This window comes from Pelobates fuscus, chromosome 11 (assembly GCF_036172605.1).
Source record: "Pelobates fuscus isolate aPelFus1 chromosome 11, aPelFus1.pri, whole genome shotgun sequence".
Lineage (NCBI taxonomy): Eukaryota > Metazoa > Chordata > Amphibia > Anura > Pelobatidae > Pelobates > Pelobates fuscus.
In genome coordinates, this window is record NC_086327.1 from 130609908 (window position 1) to 130634398 (window position 24491).

The 24491-nt window shown below is 41.5% G+C and overlaps 2 protein-coding genes across 2 annotated transcripts in view; one reads left to right on the top strand and one right to left on the bottom strand.

Moving 5' to 3' along the window:
* NRGN (neurogranin) overlaps positions 1 to 24491 on the bottom strand; it is a 154640-nt gene that overhangs the window by 70317 nt on the left and 59832 nt on the right. The gene's annotated exons all lie outside the window — the stretch shown is intronic.
* VSIG2 (V-set and immunoglobulin domain containing 2) lies at positions 92 to 22515 on the top strand. Its single transcript, XM_063437225.1, has 7 exons — positions 92 to 287; positions 8934 to 9097; positions 13352 to 13559; positions 16950 to 17105; positions 18071 to 18190; positions 20242 to 20389; positions 22275 to 22515. Exons 1-7 carry the CDS (start codon positions 221 to 223, stop codon positions 22375 to 22377), a joined length of 966 nt encoding a protein of 321 aa, XP_063293295.1. The 5' UTR covers positions 92 to 220; the 3' UTR covers positions 22378 to 22515.

A 24491-nucleotide genomic window follows, 5' to 3' on the forward strand; every position in this document is an offset into this window, starting at 1 on the left:
AACGGATAGGTTAAACGGATTCACGGAGAGCGTCGGCGTGTAGAGGACCGGATGAAAGAGGCAGTTTTTGGAGAATGTCAGTGGGCCCAGCCCGTACCGTGTCAGGTTTCTCCGTATCAGAGTGACTCAGAACTAGGACAAAGCTGTTTGTATGTACACGAAAGATAACGTGTGCTACCATTCAGTCCACCAACACCCCTGACCGAAGCACAGCGCGTTCATGGAGGATCGGAACATGCTCCTAAAATCCCTGCTTCTTGTTATAACTGGCCTCGTTTTACACCAAGGTAAGGATTACTAATATAAAGCGAGTACATTAGCGTTACTTTTCGCCAGCGGGCTGTTCATGACGTTTTTATCCTTTCGCTGGCATTGGAATGGTATATAATGGTTAAACATTTTTTCTAAAGCTTAACAATATTAGATTGTTTAGGATATTATAAAGGGTATTTCTATGCTGAGTTGAAATTAAATAGATATTTGTCGAGAAAATAAATGTAATAAGCATGAAAATCTTCAACTAATAAAACTTTCTTCTTCATACACTCCCCCATGCAGAATAAACAATTTATTATTAATGTTTGCATTTATATAGCTCCAACATATTCCGCAGCGCATTACAATTATAGAAAGGTGATAGTTAGAGGTGAAGAAGGCCCTGCCCAGACCAGCGTACAATCTATGACGACTTAACGTAATAAACTGCCAGCGTACAGATTGTTTCCAGCTAACTTGTCCTAAAACTTGCATTTCCTCGTCTGCTCGGCCCAATTCTGGGAATAAACCCCCAAACAGCTGTGATTTCCTGAATTATATTTAATATAGGAGACATGGTAGGGATAATTAATTTATTTACTAAACAGCAAGATGTGACAACGTCTTACAAGATGTTGGAATAAATAGCTAAATTGTGGAAATTCTTCAGTTTAGCAAAATATTATCACAATGCTGTGACATTCACATCACACATAAATCAATATGTTAAAATATCGCCTTATGCATGTTAGTAGATATCTCAATGTCTGTGTATTTAATGTTCGCACTAACATATTGTAAAGAGTTTCTCTATAAAAATTAAAGAGGAACTGTCATTTTCTGGCATGTGCCCGTCCCTTGTTCCTCTGTCCCAATAAATTATATTGCATTGCTTACCACAGAGCAAGATTAACAATGAGGGGACTATAGGCGGCTGCCTAGAGCCCAGAGATTAGACAGGGACACCGGAACCGTGAATTTGTCTGATCCCATTCTCCACCCCTACATAACTTTAGAACATGGGCCCCCAAACCAGCAAGCTGACTCAGGCCCTGCCAGGTGGCAGTTTTACTCTCCTGTGATGTCTCGGGCACATCCATGCGTACTTGGACTAAGAAATTCAGTATTTGCACGCAGTACGCACAGTGCGGCACTGCGAACCGTAGCTAATTTGCAAACTTTGTCAGGCTTGCAAAGATTGTTAGTTAAAATAATAGAAAATATTCTTGTTCTCTATGGTCCCTCTTAAAATTCCTAAGGCTTGGTTAGTAATGATCCAATCTGCCATTAATAAATTTATCTGGAAAAATAAAAAGCCTAGAATAAGTAAAAAAAAATATCTCTAAAAAAAATTGTCTCAGGGAGGGCTTAATTTTCCAAATATTACTAATCTTTATTATGCTAATACTATCCGACATATATACACTTTACAAGAACCACATTTTTTTTCTGAGCCATGGTATAATATGGAATCTGAAGCTCTTCATGCTTCTAGACTTGATTCTTGTGTATGGTCAGATCCTGGGAAGCTCTCTAGGGACTTTCCTAATTGTTTAATATCGTTGGCTCAGTCCCTGGAAACATGGGCTGAAATTAAGAAAATTTGGGGTTTTACTCATCTAATTCCCAGAACATGGAAACTAAATATATTAGAAAATAATTTAGAGGATTTACCATTGAGGCACTGGGCTAACAAAGACACATTAACTCTATCGGACATTATGCAGGGTGATAATATTCTGCCCTTCCAACAGATTGTGGATAATTTACATATACCATCAAAATAATTCTTTACTTACCTTCGTATTAAACATTATATTCAGAAACATGTCATTCAATCTTCCTTTCCTTGGGCTAAGGAGTTGCAAACCTTATTTTGTTTTCAAACCGTACCCAAGGTTATTTCTGTTGCTAATTCGCTTTTCAAAGGTTTAGACACCTTCCCTTCTAAACTGGTTAAAACATGGGAGAATGAATTAAATCTAGTGATTTCTCCAAACGACTGGTTTTCCTCTATAATTCTTGTAAACAAATTTGTTCATGGCCTAAACCTGACCGAGTGTCACTTCAAGCTACTCCACGGATGGTATTACACCCCGACAAGATTGGCCAAAATGTACACTTCCCAAGATTCTACCTGTTGGAGATGTGGTACCTATTCTGGTACATACATTCATATATGGTGGGCTTGCCCAGCACTTAAGTCACTTTGGGCCTGGGCATTTAATATTTTTTCTGAAATATCTCTCAATGAGGTATCATTTAACGATATAAATAAAAATCCAGCTTTGGCCCTTCTTCATTTGAATTGGCCCTTTAAATCACGTAAATACATCTGTTTAGCTATTCATTGCTTTATCGCAGTTAAAATTACCATCGCGAGACAGTGGAAATCCTCTAATTCTTTTCAGAAAATCTCTTTGATTAATCAAATGAAATTCAAACTGACAATGGAAAATGATATTGCCAAAAATTGTTCAGCGGTCTCAAAAAAAAAAAAAAGAGACTGGTATTCAACTTGGCTTCAAAATTGCTCTTTACTTTATGGTAACTTATAAATTCTATTAGGTGGATTAACTGGAAGTATGGTATATGTAAATCTATCTGGTCATTTGAAAATAACTCATGGACAATATGTATTTAAATCCGTGTTTGCTTCCACCGATACATTCCTTTCTATTTTTTACTATTTGGCTACTGACATTTGTTTATATCATATTAATGACTTCCTGGTTCTTTAAAGATTTTTTTTTTTTTGTATGTTTTTCACATTCGTCTGATTGTGATATTTATATGAATCCACTTTATTCATAAGTCGACTTATTTATATCAATCGGACGTTCTATGTATGACTGTATGTATGCATTTTGAACTGTCTTGTATTATAAAAACAAAATTTCTCAATAAAAAAATTATAAAAAAAAAAAAAGAAATGCTGTATTTGCACGCAGTACACACAGTGCGGCACTGCGAACCGTAGCTAATTTGCAAACTTTGTCAGGCTTGCAAAGTTTGTTAGTTAAAATAATAGAAAATATTGTTTAAAACTTTTAGTTTGCTTTTCGGTTGTGCTAGAAAAGTAAAATTTCTACTATATGTTTGTTTTGTATGAGGGATTGACATGGGGTTAGATAGATGAACAATATCATTGACATTTTCATGATTTAAAACATATTATTAACATTTTGTCAGTTTCCCAGTTCTGTCTATTTAAATTCCTTGAAATGCCATGTAATGTGTCAAAGTTGATGAGAGATCGCTCAAACAGAATAAAGTCTTGCAAACTATATTTATTCCTTCTGGTAAATGAATGTGGAATGCAAATATTGAACAAGCAAAGTCTCCCAGATCCTATTACACATTTAAGAGAGGCCGTGTTTTCTGAACCTCGTACGTTATAATACATGGAGAAAGGAGATTTTCAGAACTTTTAATGGGGTATCGGGGAAGATGACAATGTGTGAACTGCTACATATTATAAAATGTTTGGATTAAATACAATCGAAACAAGTCACAATATTACTGTTAATATATCACATCAGCACTATGTTACTAAATTACTCCGATATTAATATGTCACAATATTACTATGTCACTCTAATAATGTTACTGTTATTACAGGGAGTCAGGTGTGACTAGGGCCGTATAAACAAAGGGATTTTACTCAACTTTTATCCTACGTCTTGCCGGTCTCGCTGTGTCTGGCCCCGCCTCCATGGTTGGGATAATCAATCTTGATGATCTCAGCCAATCCAATGCTTTCACATAGGAAAGCATTGAAAAGCTATTGCACATGCACACCAAAATGCCACACTGCACCAGTTAGCATCTCCTCATAGAGATAAATGAAATCAATGCATCTCTATGAGGAAAGATGAGTGTCTCCATGCAGAGTGTAATAGATTAAAATGCTACAAAATAAAGAAGATATTCAGCATCGTAGTCTCTGTAGTGGCGTTCACAACCCAGCGCCAGCATGTCTGCGGATAATTTGGGTAAAATTCACATATCACAGGAGGAGGAAGTATAAATCCTCTACTGCTGTGACAGAGCTGGGAGTAGAGTGGGTGCAGTACGCACAGTGGGTGTAAAACAGACAGTGGATACAGCACGGACAGTGACAGTGAGTGTAAAACAGACAGTGGATAAAGCACGGACAGTGACAGTGAGTGTAACACAGACAGTGGGTGCAGCACGGACAGGGGCAGTGAGTGTAACACAGACAGTGGGTGCAGCACGGACAGGGGCAGTGAGTGTAACACAGACAGTGGGTGCAGCACGGACAGAGGCAGTGAGTGTAACACCGACAGTGGGTGCAGCACGGACAGTGACAGTGAGTGTAACACAGACAGTGGGTGCAGCACGGACAGTGGCAGTGAGTGTAACACAGACAGTGGGTGCTGCACTGACAGTGACAGTGAGTGGAACATAGACAGCGGGTGTAGCACGGATAATGGTTACAGCTCGGACAGAAGGTGCAGCACAGACAGTGGTTGTAGTAGAGACAGTGGGTGTAGCTCAGAAAGAGGGTGAGGCACAGACGGTGTGTGAAGCACGGATAATGGTTACAGCACGGACAGTGGGTGCAGTATGGACAATAGTTACAGCACGGACAGTGGGTGCAATATAGACAATAGTTGCAGCATGGACAGTGGGTGCAGTATGGACAATAGTTACAGCACGGACAGTGGGAGCAGCATGGGCTGTGGGTGTAGCTCAGACAGTGTGTGAAGCACGGCTAATGGTTACAGCACGGACAGTGGGAGCAGCATGGGCTGTAGCTCAGACAGTGTGTGAAGCACGGCTAATGGTTACAGCATGGACAGTGGTTGTAGTAGAGACAGCGGGTGTCGAACAGACAGTGGGCGTAGCTCGGGCAGAGGGTGCAACAGGGAGAGTGGGTTTACTACAGATAGTGGGTGCCATGCTCTTGATCAGGTCGGGTAGGAGACGATTGCCAGAGTTAGCTAAAGAGGTTTTATTTGTAGGTTTTGACATATCAGCAGTATAACAAGGAGACAGAAAGGGAGAAATATGCCCTATATAGATCATAAACAGGGTTGCAAATAATACGAAATAAGAAGAACAATACGGTTTTAGGGTATGGAAATAACACCTTCTAAATAAGAGTAAACAGCAATGTCCAGTTAGTGGTTATGCAGGTTGGAAGTAAACCAGGTTGGCAGGATAAAGCAGAGTTGTAGGAAATCCAGGATGGTATGGAGCAGGGTTTGAAGTAAACCAGGTTGGCAGGATAAAGCAGAGTTGCAGGCAATCCAGGATGGTATGGACCAGGGTTGGAAGTAAACCAGGTGGCAGGATAAAGCAGAGTTGCAGGCAATCCAGGATGGTATGGACCAGGGTTGGAAGTAAACCAGGTGGCAGGATAAAGCAGAGTTGCAGGCAATGCAGGATGGTATGGAGCAGGATTGGAAGTAAACCAGGTTGGCAGGATAAAGCAGAGTTGCAGGCAATGCAGGATGGTATGGAGCAGGGTTTGAAGTAAACCAGGTTGGCAGGATAAAGCAGAGTTGCAGGCAATGCAGGATGGTATGGAGCAGGATTGGAAGTAAACCAGGTTGGCAGGATAAAGCAGAGTTGCAGGCAATCCAGGATGGTATGGACCAGGATTGGAAGTAAACCAGGTTGGCAGGATAAAGCAGAGTTGCAGGCAATGCAGGATGGTATGGAGCAGGGTTTGAAGTAAACCAGGTTGGCAGGATAAAGCAGAGTTGCAGGCAATCCAGGATGGTATGGAGCAGGATTGGAAGTAAACCAGGTTGGCAGGATAAAGCAGAGTTGTAGGAAATCCAGGATGGAATGGAGCAGGATTGGAAGTAAACCAGGTTGGCAGGATAAAGCAGAGTTGTAGGCAATCCAGGATGGTATGGAGCAGGGTTGGAAGTAAACCAGGTTGGCAGGATAAAGCAGAGTTGTAGGCAATCCAGGATGGTATGGAGCAGGGTTGGAAGTAAACCAGGTGGCAGGATAAAGCAGAGTTGTAGGCAATCCAGGATGGTATGGAGCAGGGTTGGAAGTAAACCAGGTTGGCAGGATAAAGCAGAGTTGTAGGCAATCCAGGATGGTATGGAGCAGGGTTGGAAGTAAACCAGGTGGCAGGATAAAGCAGAGTTGCAGGCAATCCAGGATGGTATGGACCAGGATTGGAAGTAAACCAGGTTGGCAGGATAAAGCAGAGTTGCAGGCAATGCAGGATGGTATGGAGCAGGGTTTGAAGTAAACCAGGTTGGCAGGATAAAGCAGAGTTGCAGGCAATCCAGGATGGTATGGAGCAGGATTGGAAGTAAACCAGGTTGGCAGGATAAAGCAGAGTTGTAGGAAATCCAGGATGGAATGGAGCAGGATTGGAAGTAAACCAGGTTGGCAGGATAAAGCAGAGTTGTAGGCAATCCAGGATGGTATGGAGCAGGGTTGGAAGTAAACCAGGTTGGCAGGATAAAGCAGAGTTGTAGGCAATCCAGGATGGTATGGAGCAGGGTTGGAAGTAAACCAGGTGGCAGGATAAAGCAGAGTTGTAGGCAATCCAGGATGGTATGGAGCAGGGTTGGAAGTAAACCAGGCTGGCAGGATAAAGCAGAGTTGTAGGCAATCCAGGATGGTATGGAGCAGGGTTGGAAGTAAACCAGGTTGGCAGGATAAAGCAGAGTTGCAGGCAATCCAGGATGGTATGGAGCAGGGTTGGAAGTAAACCAGGTTGGCAGGATAAAGCAGAGTTGCAGGCAATCCAGGATGGTACGTAGCAGGGTTGGAAGTAAACCAGGTGGCAGGATAAAGCAGAGTTGCAGGCAATCCAGGATGGTACGTAGCAGGGTTGGAAGTAAACCAGGTGGCAGGATAAAGCAGAGTTGCAGGCAATCCAGGATTGTATGGACCAGGGTCTGTAGCAAATAAGGTTGGAAGCAATGAAGGTAAGTCAAAGGTTGTTTCAGAAGCCAGGATCTGAAGTCTTTTCAGTATGAACCTCAACTTCAATGTAAAGGCTACTTGGTTTGTCGGGCGTGGCCTTTTATAGCATACTTGATTCCTGCTATGCAGGTGTGAGACTGAGGTGGCTAGTGGCTAGTGGCTAGTGACTAGTGGCTAGGGAGGCCACTAGAGGCGAGAAACAGGTACTGGATTTAAAGGAACAGAAATAAACGAACATAAAACTTATTTGTCAGAATAAGATCCTGACAGTGGGTGTCATAGGGACAGTGGGTGTAGTACAGACAGTGGGTTCAGCACGGACAGTACGTGTAGTACAGACAGAGGGTGTCATGTGGACAGGGGTTATAATACAGACCGTCGGTGCAGCGTGGACAGAGGGTGTCATGTGGACAGTGGTTATAATACAGACCGTTGGTGCAGCGTGGACAGAGGGTGTCATGTGGACAGTGGTTATAATACAGACCGTCGGTGCAGCGTGGACAGAGGGTGTCATGCGGACAGTGGTTATAATACAGACCGTCGGTGCAGCGTGGACAGAGGGTGTCATGTGGACAGTGGTTATAATACAGACCGTCGGTGCAGCGTGGACAGAGGGTGTCATGTGGACAGTGGTTATAATACAGACCGTCGGTGCAGCGTGGACAGAGGGTGTCATGTGGACAGTGGTTATAATACAGACCGTCGGTGCAGCGTGGACAGAGGGTGTCATGTGGACAGTGGTTATAATACAGACCGTCGGTACAGTGTGGACAGAGGGTGTCATGTGGACAGTGGTTATAATACAGACCATCGGTACAGTGTGGACAGAGGGTGTCATGTTGACAGTGGTTATAATACAGACCGTCGGTGCAGCGTGGACAGAGGGTGTCATGTGGACAGTGGTTATAATACAGACCGTCGGTGCAGCGTGGACAGAGGGTGTCATGTGGACAGTGGTTAAAATACAGACCGTTGGTACAGTGTGGACAGAGGGTGTCATGTGGACAGTGGTTATAATAAAGACCGTCGGTGCAGCGTGGACAGAGGGTGTCATGTGGACAGTGGTTATAATACAGACCGTCGGTGCAGCGTGGACAGAGGATGTCATGCGGACAGTGGTTATAATACAGACCATCGGTACAGTGTGGACAGAGGGTGTCATGTTGACAGTGGTTATAATACAGACCGTCGGTGCAGCGTGGACAGAGGGTGTCATGTGGACAGTGGTTAAAATACAGACCGTCGGTGCAGCGTGGACAGAGGGTGTAACACGGGCAGTGGCTGTAACTCGGACAGGAGCACATCTATTTATTAAACTCTACCATTAAACTGATTGGTGGAATCTCTTCCTGGTTAAGTGGGTGATGGGCTGCCAGATCTAGAAAATATCTGCTGTGAAGTTTGGATTTCCATGGAATTCCCGCTGCCTGATTGACAGCTCGGGAGGAGGAGTATAGCAATTAAAATTATGCAATTTTGAAGGATAATAAATAAGGTAAATAATATAAACAGTTATGTTTAATTAAATGCATCACTTAGCTACCATCCTTCCTTCTGGTTCAGACTCCATACGACATATCGCCACATTGCTTTATAACCCATGTATAAATTGCTGCCTGTATTTACTGTTTTACGTAACTTCCAGTACTACTCAGGCTGCCGCGGCATGACGTTTGCGGTCCCTGCACCCCGTATATTGGGGGCTTATTTATATCTGATCCTGAGAGTCTTATAAACCGTCTGTTTTCCAGACCCTGTGAATTCTGTGACCGTCACAATACGAGAAAATGTGGTGGTTGGTAAAGCTGGCGCCAGCGTCACGCTCCCCTGCTCGTACAGCACATCCGTTGGTACCAACTTTAACGTTCAATGGAAGTTCGCTCCCGGAAACACTCTGCCCTCAAACGGAAATCAGGTATGTCATAGTAACCGGTACCAACCGGTTACATCAAACACAGCCATGTTTAATAAATGGAAGGACAATAATGAACACTTGGCCATAGTTTGTGCAGAACCCCCAAAATGTCATATTTCATACAAAGAGGGACACTTTAATATTAGGGGTGTGACCAGGGGCGGGGCTGTTCTGGGTGTGGGAGAGGGGGGCAGTGGTGGGCTGCTCTGATTTAATTATAACAATTTATAAAACTAAAATGTAATTTATAACAATGTTTTATTTACACAGACTGATTTCTTTTTTTTGTAAATCTTTCTTTTATTGAGGCATTCGTGAGGGGTACAGAATAGAAAAAGGGAAATGCATGGGTAGTCATACGAGTGGATTAGTACAGCGAAAACAGTGTGAATTACATTTCCAGAGTGGTATTGCCTCATTTTTATGTTTTTGTGAGACGGTAAACGGGAACACAATTTAAACAGGTTAACAGTAGATGCTATATGACAGGTGCGACCTTATCAATATAAGCAGTTATACAGGAACGTACAGGCTGTTTGACATGAGCAAAGGCTGATCTGTTAGAGCTAAAGAAAAACCCTATCGGCTCGAAGCCTAGTGCTAGTGCCGACTGCCTGGCATGCAAATTAGGTTACCTTGCTGGTCTGCCTGGGCCCAACGATCTATACAATTCAATAGTGCTTAGTGTGTAACTGGTAGGGCGGTGCATTTTACAAGATACAGTATAGTGCCTCCTGTTGCTAATCAATTGTATTTCGAGTAATGTCAGCATATAATGAAGAGCAGACGTGTTAAACCAGACAAAGCAAAGCTCTACCAGAGAGGGTATATACATAATATGAGTTGAGTTATATGTGATTGAGTAAGGAGCCGAGCATTTTGTAATAGACAAGCTTCTCTTGCACCTGTGCAATGGTTTATGTTAGTACGATAGTAGGTGCTACGGCAAACGCTTACAGTACTCAGCAGAGCAGTATGTAGTAAACCCGACATGGCATGTATTTAGCAAGCTATGAAGTAACAGTATATTAACAGTAGTAGTGGACATATTAGGTTATACATGCATACAGTCTCGTGAGTCAAGCTAGTTAGACACTATAGGGACCGTCACTCAGTAGGGGCAATCCGCTGAAACAATGCTATCAATACAGGCATACGCAAAAAATTGTCCAGAAAGTCACTGGGTCACACATTTCTACATTGGACCCAACTCCAGCAGGGTGTGGGTCGCCAAAAAAAAAAGAAACAGAAAAAATGCCAGGGGAGTGGAGAAGTGAGGGTATCGGCAAAGTGTAAGGCCCCCAAGGCGTACACTTCACCGCTCTTCAGCTGTAACATGCTCTCGGTTCGTTCGCAGGGCATGTCTGCCGGAAGGCTCGGCATCGGGTGCTTCATCCGATACCCAGTGCTGGAATGTCCCGGGATTCAGCGTCAGGAGCCCCGTCACTGGGCATCTCCTGGAGCAGCGGTTGTGGGTGTTGTGGTGTGGGGGAGGTTTGCGTGCGGAGGGGGGCTGCTCCCCAGCTCCAGGTCTCGTGCGGGGTCGACACCCTGTGGCCACAGACTCGGATCCTGCTCGAGGCCGGGTCTCTCCCATTTTGGGCGCAGCGGAGGGTCCTGGTGGTCTTCCGCCGCCGGCGGCGGGTAACCCTCCTGCGAGGTGGCTTGTGTCTTGGAGGTAGTCTCCTGGTGACCCCTCGCCTGGAAGGGCGCTCAGCCCGCTGGTGTGAGTCTGCCTTGCCCGGGATCTGCCCTTCCTGCCACATGCTCTCCTCCGTTTTCCACCACCTTGTAATAAGTGAGAAATTGTTGGGCTTTCCTCTGCTCCAACCGTGCCCAGAAACAACGGAACAGAAGGTCTAAGCGCTCGTGCAGGGGCTGGGTGTGGTCAGGCTCGGCAGCGTGGTCTGCAGGCGCCATGTTGCTAGGCCCCGTGTTGCCCTCAAGCGTTCTGCCTTCAGCCTCCGATAGTCCACCTGTCATGCTTAAGCGGACCGAGATAACCCCCACCGGTCCAGGGGGGGGGGGGACTGGGGCTCCGTGTAGGGTCCACCCAGGGTCGTGGCGGCGGGAGAGCGGCCGTCTCTCCCATGGCGCCCTTGCCTCGTGGCTTCAGGAGGTTAGTGGGTCGCACGGTCCGGGACCCCGTCATGCTTGGTGTCTGCAGGTTCGTCTCGAGCTTCCCCATCAGTAGGTGGCCCCCAGGGACCTTAAATCTGTCTTGGTTCAGGCTAATATGGTCAGTATTGTCGCTTTGCTCGGGAGCCTCTGCAACCTGCGACCGCTCCGTTCAGTAGTCAGGCCCCGCCCCTCCAGACTGATTTCTAAACACATTTATTGTAGTCTAAAGACACATTACTGGGAGTATTATTGCTATGGAGCTCTGTTATACACTCAGACACATTACTGGGAGTATTATTGCTGTGGAGCTCTGTTATACATCCAGACACATTACTGGGAGTATTATTGCTGTGGAGCTCTGTTATACATTCAGACACATTACTGGGAGTATTATTGCTGTGGAGCTCTGTTATACACTCAGGCACATTACTGGGAGTATTATTGCTGTGGAGCTCTGTTATAAATTCAGACACATTACTGTGAGTATTATTACTGTGGAGCTCTGTTATACACTCAGACACATTACTGGGAGTATTATTGCTGTGGAGCTCTGTTATACATTAAGACACATTACTGGGAGTATTATTGCTGTGGAGCTCTGTTATACATTCAGACACATTACTGGGAGTATTATTGCTGTGGAGCTCTGTTATACACTCAGGCACATTACTGGGAGTATTATTGCTGTGGAGCTCTGTTATAAATTCAGACACATTACTGTGAGTATTATTACTGTGGAGCTCTGTTATACACTCAGACACATTACTGGGAGTATTATTGCTGTGGAGCTCTGTTATACATTCAGACACATTACTGGGAGTATTATTGCTGTGGAGCTCTGTTATACACTCAGGCACATTACTGGGAGTATTATTGCTGTGGAGCTCTGTTATAAATTCAGACACATTACTGTGAGTATTATTACTGTGGAGCTCTGTTATACACTCAGACACATTACTGGGAGTATTATTGCTGTGGAGCTCTGTTATACATTCAGACACATTACTGGGAGTATTATTGCTATGGAGCTCTGTTACACTCTCAGACACATTACTGGGAGTATTATTGCTGTGGAGCTCTGTTATACCCTCAGACACATTACAGGTAGTATTATTGCTGTGGAGCTCTGTTATACACTCAGACACATTACTGGGAGTAGTATTGCCGTGGAGCTCTGTTATACATTCAGACACATTACTGGGAGTATTATTGCTGTGGAGCTCTGTTATACACTCAGACACATTACTGGGAGAATTATTGCTGTGGAACTCTGTTATACACTCAGACACATTACTGGGAGTATTATTGCTGTGGGGCTCTGTTATACACTCAGACACATTACTGGGAGTATTATTGCTGTGGAGCTCTGTTATACATTCAGACACATTACTGGGAGTATTATTGCTATGGAGCTCTGTTACACTCTCAGACACATTACTGGGAGTATTATTGCTGTGGAGCTCTGTTATACCCTCAGACACATTACAGGTAGTATTATTGCTGTGGAGCTCTGTTATACACTCAGACACATTACTGGGAGTATTATTGCCGTGGAGCTCTGTTATACATTCAGACACATTACTGGGAGTATTATTGCTGTGGAGCTCTGTTATACACTCAGACACATTACTGGGAGTATTATTGCTGTGGAGCTCTGTTATACACTCAGACACATTACTGGGAGTATTATTGCTGTGGGGCTCTGTTATACACTCAGACACATTACTGGGAGTATTATTGCTGTGGAGCTCTGTTATACACTCAGACACACCAACAATATTGAGCTCCTAGAAAAGAGGGACAGAGGGATTTGGGAACAATATAGGGTCTGACCCTCCTAAACAGGGACACTTGTGATGCGAGATAAGAAATATATGCAGAGGGTTTCATTAAAATGTGCATTTACAATAAATTTTCCAATTCAGGCCACAAAAGATAAACTGGAAAAATGTTCTTTATGTTCGGCGAGTTTTTTTTGTGATTTCCACTATACTGTAAGAATGAGAGAGGGTGTTACACACAAGGAAAATGCTTTGTTTAACGATGGGTGATTTTATTACGCACAGTTTCTCTCATTGAATTGTTGGAGTAGCAGGTGTTTATATCTGATCCGCTCATCCTGTAACATTTCAGATATATTATTATTCAAACGGAGGCTCCTATAAACCTGGATCCCAAGCTGATAGACTGACCATTGTCCATAATCCTCCAACCAGCGGGGACGCCTCAATCCAGCTAAGCAATATCAGGGCGTCCGATAACGGATCTTACGCGTGCGAAGTGAATAACCCGCCTGACTTCTCCGGTACCGGATCAGGGATTGTCCAGCTTACAGTTCTGAGTAAGATCAGGTTACGTTCATTGGAAAAATGTTTTATCTTTTTACATACAGCACACAGTGTGGGTAATATATATTGTTAGTATACTCCATAAACCCCGAAATACATACAGCACACAGTGTGGATAATATATACTGTAAGTATACTCCATAACCCACTAAATACATACAGCACACAGCACACAGCGTGGGTAATATATATACTGTTAGTATACTCCATAACCCACTAAATACATACAGCACACAGTGTGGGTAATATATATACTGTTAGTATACTCCATAACCCCCGAAATACATACAGCGCACAGTGTGGGTAATACATAATTTAGAAAAGCTGAATGTAATAGCGATAGCCAGTTTTCTGGAAAATTGAGAGGGATCATTCTCCAAAGGTACAGCCATTTTGGTAAAATGTATGCTTTTAATATATTGATTCTATCCGACCAAGAGAATCCCATTCCTCTCCAATCCCTTAGGTTTTTATTACTTTGTTTTTGTAAAGGTAAAAAGTTGGCTTCTATTAGATCTTTTAGATTCGAAGTTATAGTTATACCCAACTATTTCAGCCTATCTTTTTTTCCCGGGAGCCCAATATATTTTACAAGAAAATCGGTAGACATTTTATCCATATTTTTAGCTATGAAAAGTGATTTGTCTAAATTAATCTTATATCCTGAAACTTTAGAGTATTTAGCTATCTGTTTCAGTAATTCTGGGACCGATGTTTCTGATTATTCTATCGTCAATAAAATATCGTCTGCATAGATATTCAATTTCAATTGTCCTACCTGATCCTTAAAGCCTCTGATTTTCTGGTTTGTCTCATTAAAATCACTAGAGGTTCTAGCACCATTATATATAGTAAAGGGGAAAGAGGACACCCTTGTCTTGTCCCATTTTTAATATTAAAGTATTGTGACACAAATCCAGACCCTATGACTTTAGCTGATGGTGAGTCGTAGAGGGCAAATATAGCCTGTAGTATTGGAAAATTGATGCTTAATTTTTTTAAGGTCAGACGCATGAAACCCCATCCCACCCTATCAAACACTTTTTCTGCGTCTAATGATAAAAGCAAGAGTGGGATTCCAGTTGTCTCTGTTTCTTCTAGTATGTTTATGATTTTCCTTAGGTTATTAATTGGGAACCTCCCTGATATAAATCCTACTTGGTTGTTATTAATTAGTTGTGGTATTACTATGTTTAGTCTTTCAGCAAGAATAGAGGATAGTATTTTGATATCTGTATTAATCATCAAAATAGATCTATAGTTGCTTATTAGTTCAGGGTCTTTGTCCACTTTTGGTATTGGAACTATATTCACTCTCAGTCACTCCCCAGCACATCTTTCTGAACCCTTTATGTGGTTAAAAATATTTGTAAGTTCTCCTTTCATCTGATCTTTCATTTATTTGTAAAATGTATCTGTGAAGCCGTCCGGGCCTGGAGCGTTCTTTATTTTAGGCTTTTCTATTGCTTTACTAACCTCTACTTCTGTTATGGGTTGATTATGCAGTTTCAGTTGGTCGGGCCGAATTTTTGGCATCTGTATATCGTTGAACAAAAAAAAAAAAAAAGATAAATAAATAAATAAATAAAATATAATAATAAAAGATTTTAAAAAAATAGACTCTCTTTTTCTTTTGCCCTTCTTAACTCATTCCCTGTGTATATTTTATATTCATCCTTCCTTCATACCGTTGTGATATCTTTCTTTAATTCAATAGTTTGTGTGATTTCTAGTATAAGAGAGTGCCCGTCTATCCACCTTATCATAGTTTATTCTTCTTGTGTTTAGTCTACATTTTGTGTAATATTAATTTCACTAGTTATCCACCTTTAAAAAAAAATTAAATCTACATATAAGTATATATATATATAAATAACCTGATTTCTTTTGTTTCCGAAGCCTTTTCTGATTCGTTTTATCTATTCGAGGAGTTAAATCTCACTAATGCCAATTTCCCCCTTTCACTTTCTTTCTTTTCCTCACCTTTTCCCTTCCCTCTTTCCCCTTCCCTCTTTCCCTTTCCCTTCATCCTTTCCTTATTTTAATTTGCTATCGCCTTGTTGTTTGTTGATGGATTTTTGGTGCCACTTCCAATTTTCTTTGCTGTTATTCAGCTTTTTAGATCTTCTGCTTGGTTAAAAGGAATAGACCTACCATCGTGTAGTATAATGATTTTCGTGGGGAAACCCCATCAATATTTCACATCGTTGTTTCTCAATAAAGTGATGCTACCTGTAAAGGTTTTCCTCTTGTGTCTGGTTTGCCATGACAGATCCTGAAATATTTTCAGAGACACCTTTGCACATTTACCCTCTCTTGTTGCTCTTAATATTTGTATCTTGAGTTTAAAAGAGGCACAGCATATCATTACATCTCGTGGCAGATGATCTGGGACCCCTTTTGGTTTATTCACTCTATGATACATATCCATCATAGGGTTTTTGGAGTCCCAATCAACCTCCAGATGTTTGATAAAACCTTCTACGTATGATTCGAGATTTATTGTGTTTATTTGTTCTGGTATTCCTCTGATTCTTAGGTTATTTCTTCTTGACCTGTCTTCCAGGTCTATCAATTTGTTCTCCATATCAATCATTTTGCTTTCTAGTGCCGTATATTCTTCCCGGAGGACCTTTTCCCTATGTTCCATCAGGTCTAGTTTTTCCTCAATACCTTGAATTCGTGAACCAAGAGTCAATAATTCTTTCTTAATCTCCAAAGTATTTGCTTGAATCTCTTCTTTCATTTTCCTGAATTGTATGTCTAGATGTTTGAGTAAGTTGTCATCGTCATTTCCTTCTAGTCTCGGTTCTTCATTTTCCTCACTTTGTTGTTTACTGGTGTCTCTATCTAGTGGGTTATCTAACAAAAGGGATTCCGACAGGTTTGATTTGTTACCTGGGGGGCGTGGTGAGAAAAAGGAGAGGCGTTTTTCTGGTTTATTTTCCATCTTTTTTTCTTTTGTTCATCTGTTTGCCATTTTGTATCTTTTTAGTGGTCATTTTTTATTTAGTTTCAGGTAATCTTTTATAGAAGGCTATGGTTTGTTTGATATAAGGCTAGCTTTGGATGATTTTGATTTTGATGCTCCACCCCAGTCTGTAACCTACGTTCATTGAAAATTAGGTAAAAGAAAGAATAGAAATTTACAATCTAATTTCTAACAATATCACACGTGGACCCAGCGTATATAGAGCAGCTCTGGGTAATATGCTAAAAGTGGAGCAATCACCATAGAAGCCAACAGAATCTTCTCGCTGATTGATCCACTTTTAGGGTGCGTTCCTGAGGGATTAAATATCATTGTTTCCCCGTTTATTCATTAACCACTCCTAATCCCTGACGCCTGGAACTACACTAACTCTAATTGTTTCTGCTTTCAGCTCCGCCGGGCTCCCCAAGTTGTCAGATGTCCGGGAGCCCCATTGCTGGCAGCGATGTCACCCTACAATGCAGCTCCTCTGGGGGAAATCCTCCCCCAATATATTCCTGGATATTTGTGGGATCTAAGACGCCTTTACTCCCTGGAATGATGGAAAGTACGAAGTTTCTAAAGCTAGATTTAATTGATTAAAATAATCAATCGAAAGGGACAGGAATAATGGGAGTGAGTAGCAGAACATGGACACATAGAGACCCCGCGTCTGCACGATGTCATACCAGCACGGGTGACATGTCCCCATAGAAACCAATGTGAGTTACTGCCACACTCTCAGTGCAGCCTTAGAGCTGCAACCTGACAGGAATGGAGGGACCGCAGGGGAGCCTGCCACTCGTTCCAATGGAGAACGTCGAGCAAGCACGATAGTGGTAGGCGCAGTACATCCTCCCGCCATGACAGCCGTGATTGTCAGAGATGGGGGACACACGTTCTCCTCCTATGTTTACTGGTTCATTAGTATACACACCAGTCAAGCATTGTCCATTGCAGGGGTAGGCCACCTTCGGCTTTCCACATGTTGTGGACTGCATCTCTCATAATGCTCTTGCAGCCATACTACAGGAGAGATGTAATCCAGATCATCTGGAGTGCTGAAGGTTGCCTAGTCCTGGCCTATAGCATCCACTCCAGCAAATACAGCACCTGGAATATCCCCTGCTTTGTGTTCCATGATGTCTTTATCCTAGGGATTAGCAGAATGATTTGGGGGAGAATTTAGAAGCCAATCGTCCCATCCGATCTGCCCTTCCCCCATTTTAAAGTTTCCACCACATTGTGTTCACGAATGAGTCTCTACCACCTCTGCTGGAAAGCTATTCAATGAATGTACAACCCTTAGGTGACAGATAAATCTGGTAATTCTTGCAGGTGCCTTATGTACTGGGACCTTGTAATACCCGGTTCCTGTAAGAAATCCAAAATCTACGTGTAGGTTTAGGGTGAAGGGATGAGCTTTGGGGAATGTCAGGAAATTCATGGAATAATTTTTGCCGTTTACATTGTGTTTTACGCAGGATTGATCCATACAATTCATGGATGTATTTTCTTATTTCTCTAATTTAGACCAAAGAACGGGGGCTCTCCTGCTCACCAACCTGTCACAGTCAATCTCGGGCAGCTATAGGTGCACAGCAACTAACGAGCTCGGGCAAGCTACGTGCGACCTCAGCATATCAGTAACAAGTATGTTTTCTATCTCAATATTCTTTCGTTTTTTTTCAACATACACAGAGGGTGTTCGGCATACGAAGCACAGATTAGATTCAGCTCAGTAAATCCTATGTACCAAAGTGAGAGACACTTTACACACTAACAGGGCTATTCACACAAAGTAAATTTAAAGTGGATTTCAAACTTTAGACCAAAGAGCTGACTGGAAACATAGCTGACATGGAGAATGTTTTCCTGTTCGGCTATTTTAGAATGTGATGGCAGATAAGAACCATTCGGCCCACCTAGTCTAAAATTTTGGCCTTAAAATTTGAAATTCACTTTCTTCACTCTGAATTTCTGCCAATTCTTACTTTATGAAATAATTCTAAATTAAATAACAACTGTCAGTCATCTGTGAGTCTCAGGACTGCACACGGTATATCCTCTGCAAAATGCATCAGAGATTTATATTGACATAGAAACACAAGGAATATAGCTGCTTGTCGTATTGGTTTCTATGGTAATTGCTCCTGTTTAGAAATTTGCCCACTTTACTTTTGGCAGCAATTTAAAAACTTGCCACCATTTTAATAACAGGTGGCGTGATTGGCGTCCTCATTGAGCGTGTGTAATATTTATTGTCATCTATGCGCCAGTGTTAATTTTGGCGGCAAATTTCAATTTAGTTTTAGTCATAGTCTTTTGACTAAAAAGCCATTTTAATTTTAGTCGTATTTTAGTCATCAGAATTGTTTTAGTTTTAGACTACTTTTACTCGACTAACCTCCAGTAGATTTTAGTCGGCACGACTAAAATCTAATGGGTTTAGTTAAAGCCTCTATCTGTCTCTTTTGCCCCTTTAGTCTAGTTTAAAATTTGACTAAATGTGTTAGTCGACAAAATTAACACTGTTATGCGCAGCATTAATGTGGCCCTCAGAGGACGAGACAGTTACAAGTCTGATATAAAACAAACCTTTGGAGCAGAAAGGTATTCTGGGGATATTGACTGATAAATGTATACTGCCTCTTAGCGCTAGATCGCATAGTATCGATTTTTATTGTGTCTCGGGCTCGGTAACCCCAGAGCATGATGGGGGGGTGGAGGGCTGACGTTGGAGTGTTAATATAAACAAAGTACACTAGATTAGAATTGGGTTTTTACTGAGATCATTTTGCCCGATTCCTCACATAAATGCTTCGTGGAATGAACGCCAGTCCGCTGCTTCACAACAAGAAAACGATCCGTCTTCCAGTGACATGTTGGAAAATAATCAACAAGAAATGACAGATATCAACTCATAATATTGAGGAGGAATGCCGCGTCAGCCGTCACTGACACCACCGTTATAACAATTTATTTTCAAGCTGTCCGTTTCTATAGCAACTAGAAAGAGGACGCCATAGTATGTGAGCACCCATGATGCACTGCTCCTGGCACATTCTAATGATAAACCAACAGGACAAGCCGCACAATAATGGGGAGATTAGCGGGAGACATGGGAAATATTGGGGAACCATGCAGGTAAATGGGGGCGGGGCTGTGCAGGCACTGTGAGAGGAGCTATGCAGGTAAATGGGGGCGGGGATTCCGCTTCAGCTCTGATTTCAGTGCGACTATTTTGGCCTCAATTTGAAATTCACTTTGAATTCTCACTTTAGTGAATAAGCTTGATTGTGTATGTGACATTAATATAGGACGATGTGAAGGCAAAATGGGAGGGGCTGTGCAGGCAGTGTGGGAGGAGCTGCGCAGGTAAAATGGGAGGGGCTGTGCAGGCAGTGAGGGAGGAGCTATGTATGTTAAATAGGAGGGGCAGTGTGGGAGGGGCTGTGAATGCAGTGTGAGAGGGGCTGTGCAGATAATATGGGAGGGGCTGTGAATGCAGTATGGGAGGGGCTGTGAATGCAGTGTGGGAGGGGCTGTGAATGCAGTGTGGGAGGGGCTGTGCAGATAATATGGAAGGGGCTGTGAATGCAGTGTGGGAGGGGCTGTGCAGATAATATGGGAGGAGCTTGATTATTCTGACAGCAGGATCATTAGTAGAGTTTATTTCAATATGTTTCTTTTATTTTCTCCAGGCTCCTCGAACTCCGGGGCTATAGCAGGTGCCGTCATAGGAGTCCTCTTGGCGCTGCTCCTCATAGCGGCCATTGTCATTTATTTTCTCCGCTACAGAAAGAAACAAAGGAAAGTTCCAAGGCCAGAATACCGAGGGAGTGAAATAAGGTCTGATAATATCTATTATTTATACATACATATATCTATATACACACACACACACACACACACACAAAAAACGATATAAAACTAACTTAAAATTAAGTGTTGATGTTTATAAATGTGTGAATTGATGTCCCCTCCCCCAGTAAACACTGGCAGCACTGATAAGAAACACTGCGGAGGTATGGCCACTGCTTGTGCGCACTCTGACCTCTTCTTTCACAATGCTGTCCTTCCATGCCCTCCTTGGCCTGATGGGATTTACATATTATGCCAGCTTGTGCCTTGTCGAGGCATGATGGGAGTCAGAGAGATTTACATAATATACCAGCTAGTCCCACTGTGAGTCCCATCTTACCGAGGCATTGTGAGACTCAGAGTGATTTACATAATATGCCAGCTTGTGCCTTGCCGAGGCATGATGGGACTCAGTGATTTACATAATATGCCAGCTTGTGCCTTGCCATAAACACTTGGGATTTTATTAAAACAAATACCTACAACTATTACAAACCTTTTTTAGGGAGCAGTCAGTGGAAAAGAGGATCTAGAACTAGATAAACCTAGCCTTGGACCTGAGATGGGAGGTTTTAGACAGTGAGCAGGAATACAATGAATCTCTGTGGGTTTATTCAATAAAAACGTAGAGCTCTATCAAACTAGAATCCAAATGACAAAACACAGGATAAAGTAGCCGATCTGGAACAATTCTCTGACTCGGCTATAGCCACACCTTGGCTATTTTAGCCCCAATTTTACCTTTTGGATTTTAATTCCCCACAGTCTGGAGTTTGGTGAACTAGCCTGCATGTCGTGGATTCCCTGGGATTTAATGTTAACGCTGCTGTTTGAAATTGAATGAGGTCAAAACTCTGACAATGTTCAGATTTTAAAAAAATCACTAAAAAGGATTTATCTCCCACTATTATTTTTAACACAGCAATAATTGGATTAGCCAGGTAGACGATGCCAACAGCAACCAGATTTAAAGGGACACTCCACTGCCTGAATAAAAAAAAAAATGCGTAAAAATCACAGTTTAGTAGATACACCCAATGAAAACATGCATGCATTTAATGATGCATTTTTTTCATTGTGGTTTATCCTAAAGGGACACTATAATCACCAGAAGAACTACAGCTTATTGAATTTGTTCTGGTGAGTAGAATCATTACCTTCAGGCTTTTTGCTGTAAACACTGTTTTTTTTCCATAGAAAATACAATGTTTACATTACAGCCTAGTGATAACTTCACTGGCCACCTCTCAGGTGACTGCTAGAGGTGCTTCCGGGGGCAGTGCTGCACAGTGTGACTGACATTCAGTGTCTCCACCCCTGCATGGAGACACTGAACTTTCTTCATAGAGATGCATTGCTTCAATGTATCTTTATGAGGAGATGCTGATTGACCAGGGCCATGTTAGACTTGTGCTGGCTCTGCCTAGATCTGCCTCCTTGACAGTCTCAGACAATCCTATGGGGAAGCATTGTGATTGGATCAGGCTACTACTTCTAAAGATGTCAGCAGACAGCAGGCAGATCAGGGGCAGAGGCAGCAGCTGCAGACTTGAAGTCAAGTAATATTTTAACTATATTTAGGGAGGCAAGGGGGTGGGTCGGGGGGCTAGATGGTGGTTTTAAACCTGTTTACATGTTTGTGTTCCTGACCCTTTAGTGTTCCTTTAAAACAGCATGTAAAATTTGCAGATCTCTTGTTTGAAGCCTTTGCAAGCCCTCCCCTTCCCCCCCTGCGCTGGGGAATCTTCCAATCAGAGGTTTCTCATTGAGAGAGATTCCTTGCACTGTAACCATTTCAGCCAAAGTGGTTTTGATGCTTTGAGTGAGACTTTAAGAAACATACAATGTAACTCGTGTTTCCTTTTACCAAAAGGGAGGATGCAACATCCCCAGTGTTACATGAAGATCGTCGAGGACCCCAAACAGACTCCATTTTACATGACACGCGGGACAGAGATGAGAACATCGTTATATAGCAAACCCCAAAAATGCACTAATTGTTCATCATCAAGTCTTTATGCTTTTGTTTTTTTAACTATTCTTGTACATTTTCACTGAAATTGTGTTGCTTCATTACTGTGTTTTTGCACAAAATAAACAATTTGACAAGGAAATTGAAAATTTTAGGCCAAAATCATAGAATTGGTCAAATTTGCTAGTGTTATCCCCTTGTTGAATGACTGCACATTAAAAGAGATACATGTGGATCAAATTCTGAGGGCTTAGTGAGAACATGTGATATCATTAATAAGAATATCGATAGCTATTTGATAAGGATGCAGTATAAGAATATCGATGCGCTATTTGATAAGGATGCAGTATAAGAATATCGATAGCTATTTGATAAGGATGCAGTATAAGAATATCAATAGCTATTTGATAAGGATGCAGTATAAGAATATCAATGCGCTATTTGATAAGGATGCAGTATAAGAATATCGATAGCTATTTGATAAAGATGCAGTATAAGAATATCGATGCGCTATTTGATAAGGATGCAGTATAAGAATATCGATGGCTATTTGATAAGGATGCACTATAAGAATATCGATAGCTATTTGATAAGGAAGCACTATAAGAATATCGATAGCTATTTGATAAGGATGCAGTATAAGAATATCGATGCGCTATTTGATAAGGATGGAGTATAAGAATATTGATGCGCTATTTGATAAAGATGCAGTATAAGAATATCGATAGCTATTTGATAAGGATGCAGTATAAGAATATCGATAGCTATTTGATAAAGATGCAGTATAAGAATATCGATAGCTATTTGATAAGGACGCAGTACAAGAATATCGATAGCTATTTGATAAAGATGCAGTATAAGAATATCGATAGCTATTTGATAAGGATGTAGTATAAGAATATCGATAGCTATTTGATAAGGATGCAGTATAAGAATATCGATAGCTATTTGATAAAGATGCAGTATAAGAATATCGATAGCTATTTGATAAGGACGCTGTATAAGAATATCGATAGCTATTTGATAAGGATGCAGTATAAGAATATCGATAGCTATTTGATAAGGATGCAGTATAAGAATATCGATGCGCTATTTGATAAAGATGCAGTATAAGAATATCGATAGCTATTTGATAAGGATGCAGTATAAGAATATCGATAGCTATTTGATAAGGATGCAGTATAAGAATATCGATGCGCTATTTGATAAAGATGCAGTATAAGAATATCGATAGCTATTTGATAAGGATGTAGTATAAGAATATCGATAGCTATTTGATAAGGATGCAGTATAAGAATATCGATAGCTATTTGATAAAGATGCAGTATAAGAATATCGATAGCTATTTGATAAGGACGCTGTATAAGAATATCGATAGCTATTTGATAAGGATGCAGTATAAGAATATCGATGCGCTATTTGATAAAGATGCAGTATAAGAATATCGATAGCTATTTGATAAGGATGTAGTATAAGAATATCGATAGCTATTTGATAAGGATGCAGTATAAGAATATCGATAGCTATTTGATAAAGATGCAGTATAAGAATATCGATAGCTATTTGATAAGGATGTAGTATAAGAATATCGATAGCTATTTGATAAGGATGCAGTATAAGAATATCGATAGCTATTTGATAAAGATGCAGTATAAGAATATCGATAGCTATTTGATAAGGACGCTGTATAAGAATATCGATAGCTATTTGATAAGGATGCAGTATAAGAATATCGATAGCTATTTGATAAGGATGCAGTATAAGAATATCGATAGCTATTTGATAAGGATGCAGTATAAGAATATTGATAGCTATTTGATAAGGATGCACTATAAGAATATCGATAGCTATTTGATAAGGATGCAGTATAAGAATATCGATAGCTATTTGATAAGGATGCAGTATAAGAATATCGATAGCTATTTGATAAGGATGCACTATAAGAATATCGATAGCTATTTGATAAGGATGCAGTATAAGAATATCGATAGCTATTTGATAAGGATGTAGTATAAGAATATCGATAGCTATTTGATAAGGATGCACTATAAGAATATCGATAGCTATTTGATAAAGATGCTGTATAAGAATATCGATGCGCTATTTGATAAAGATGCA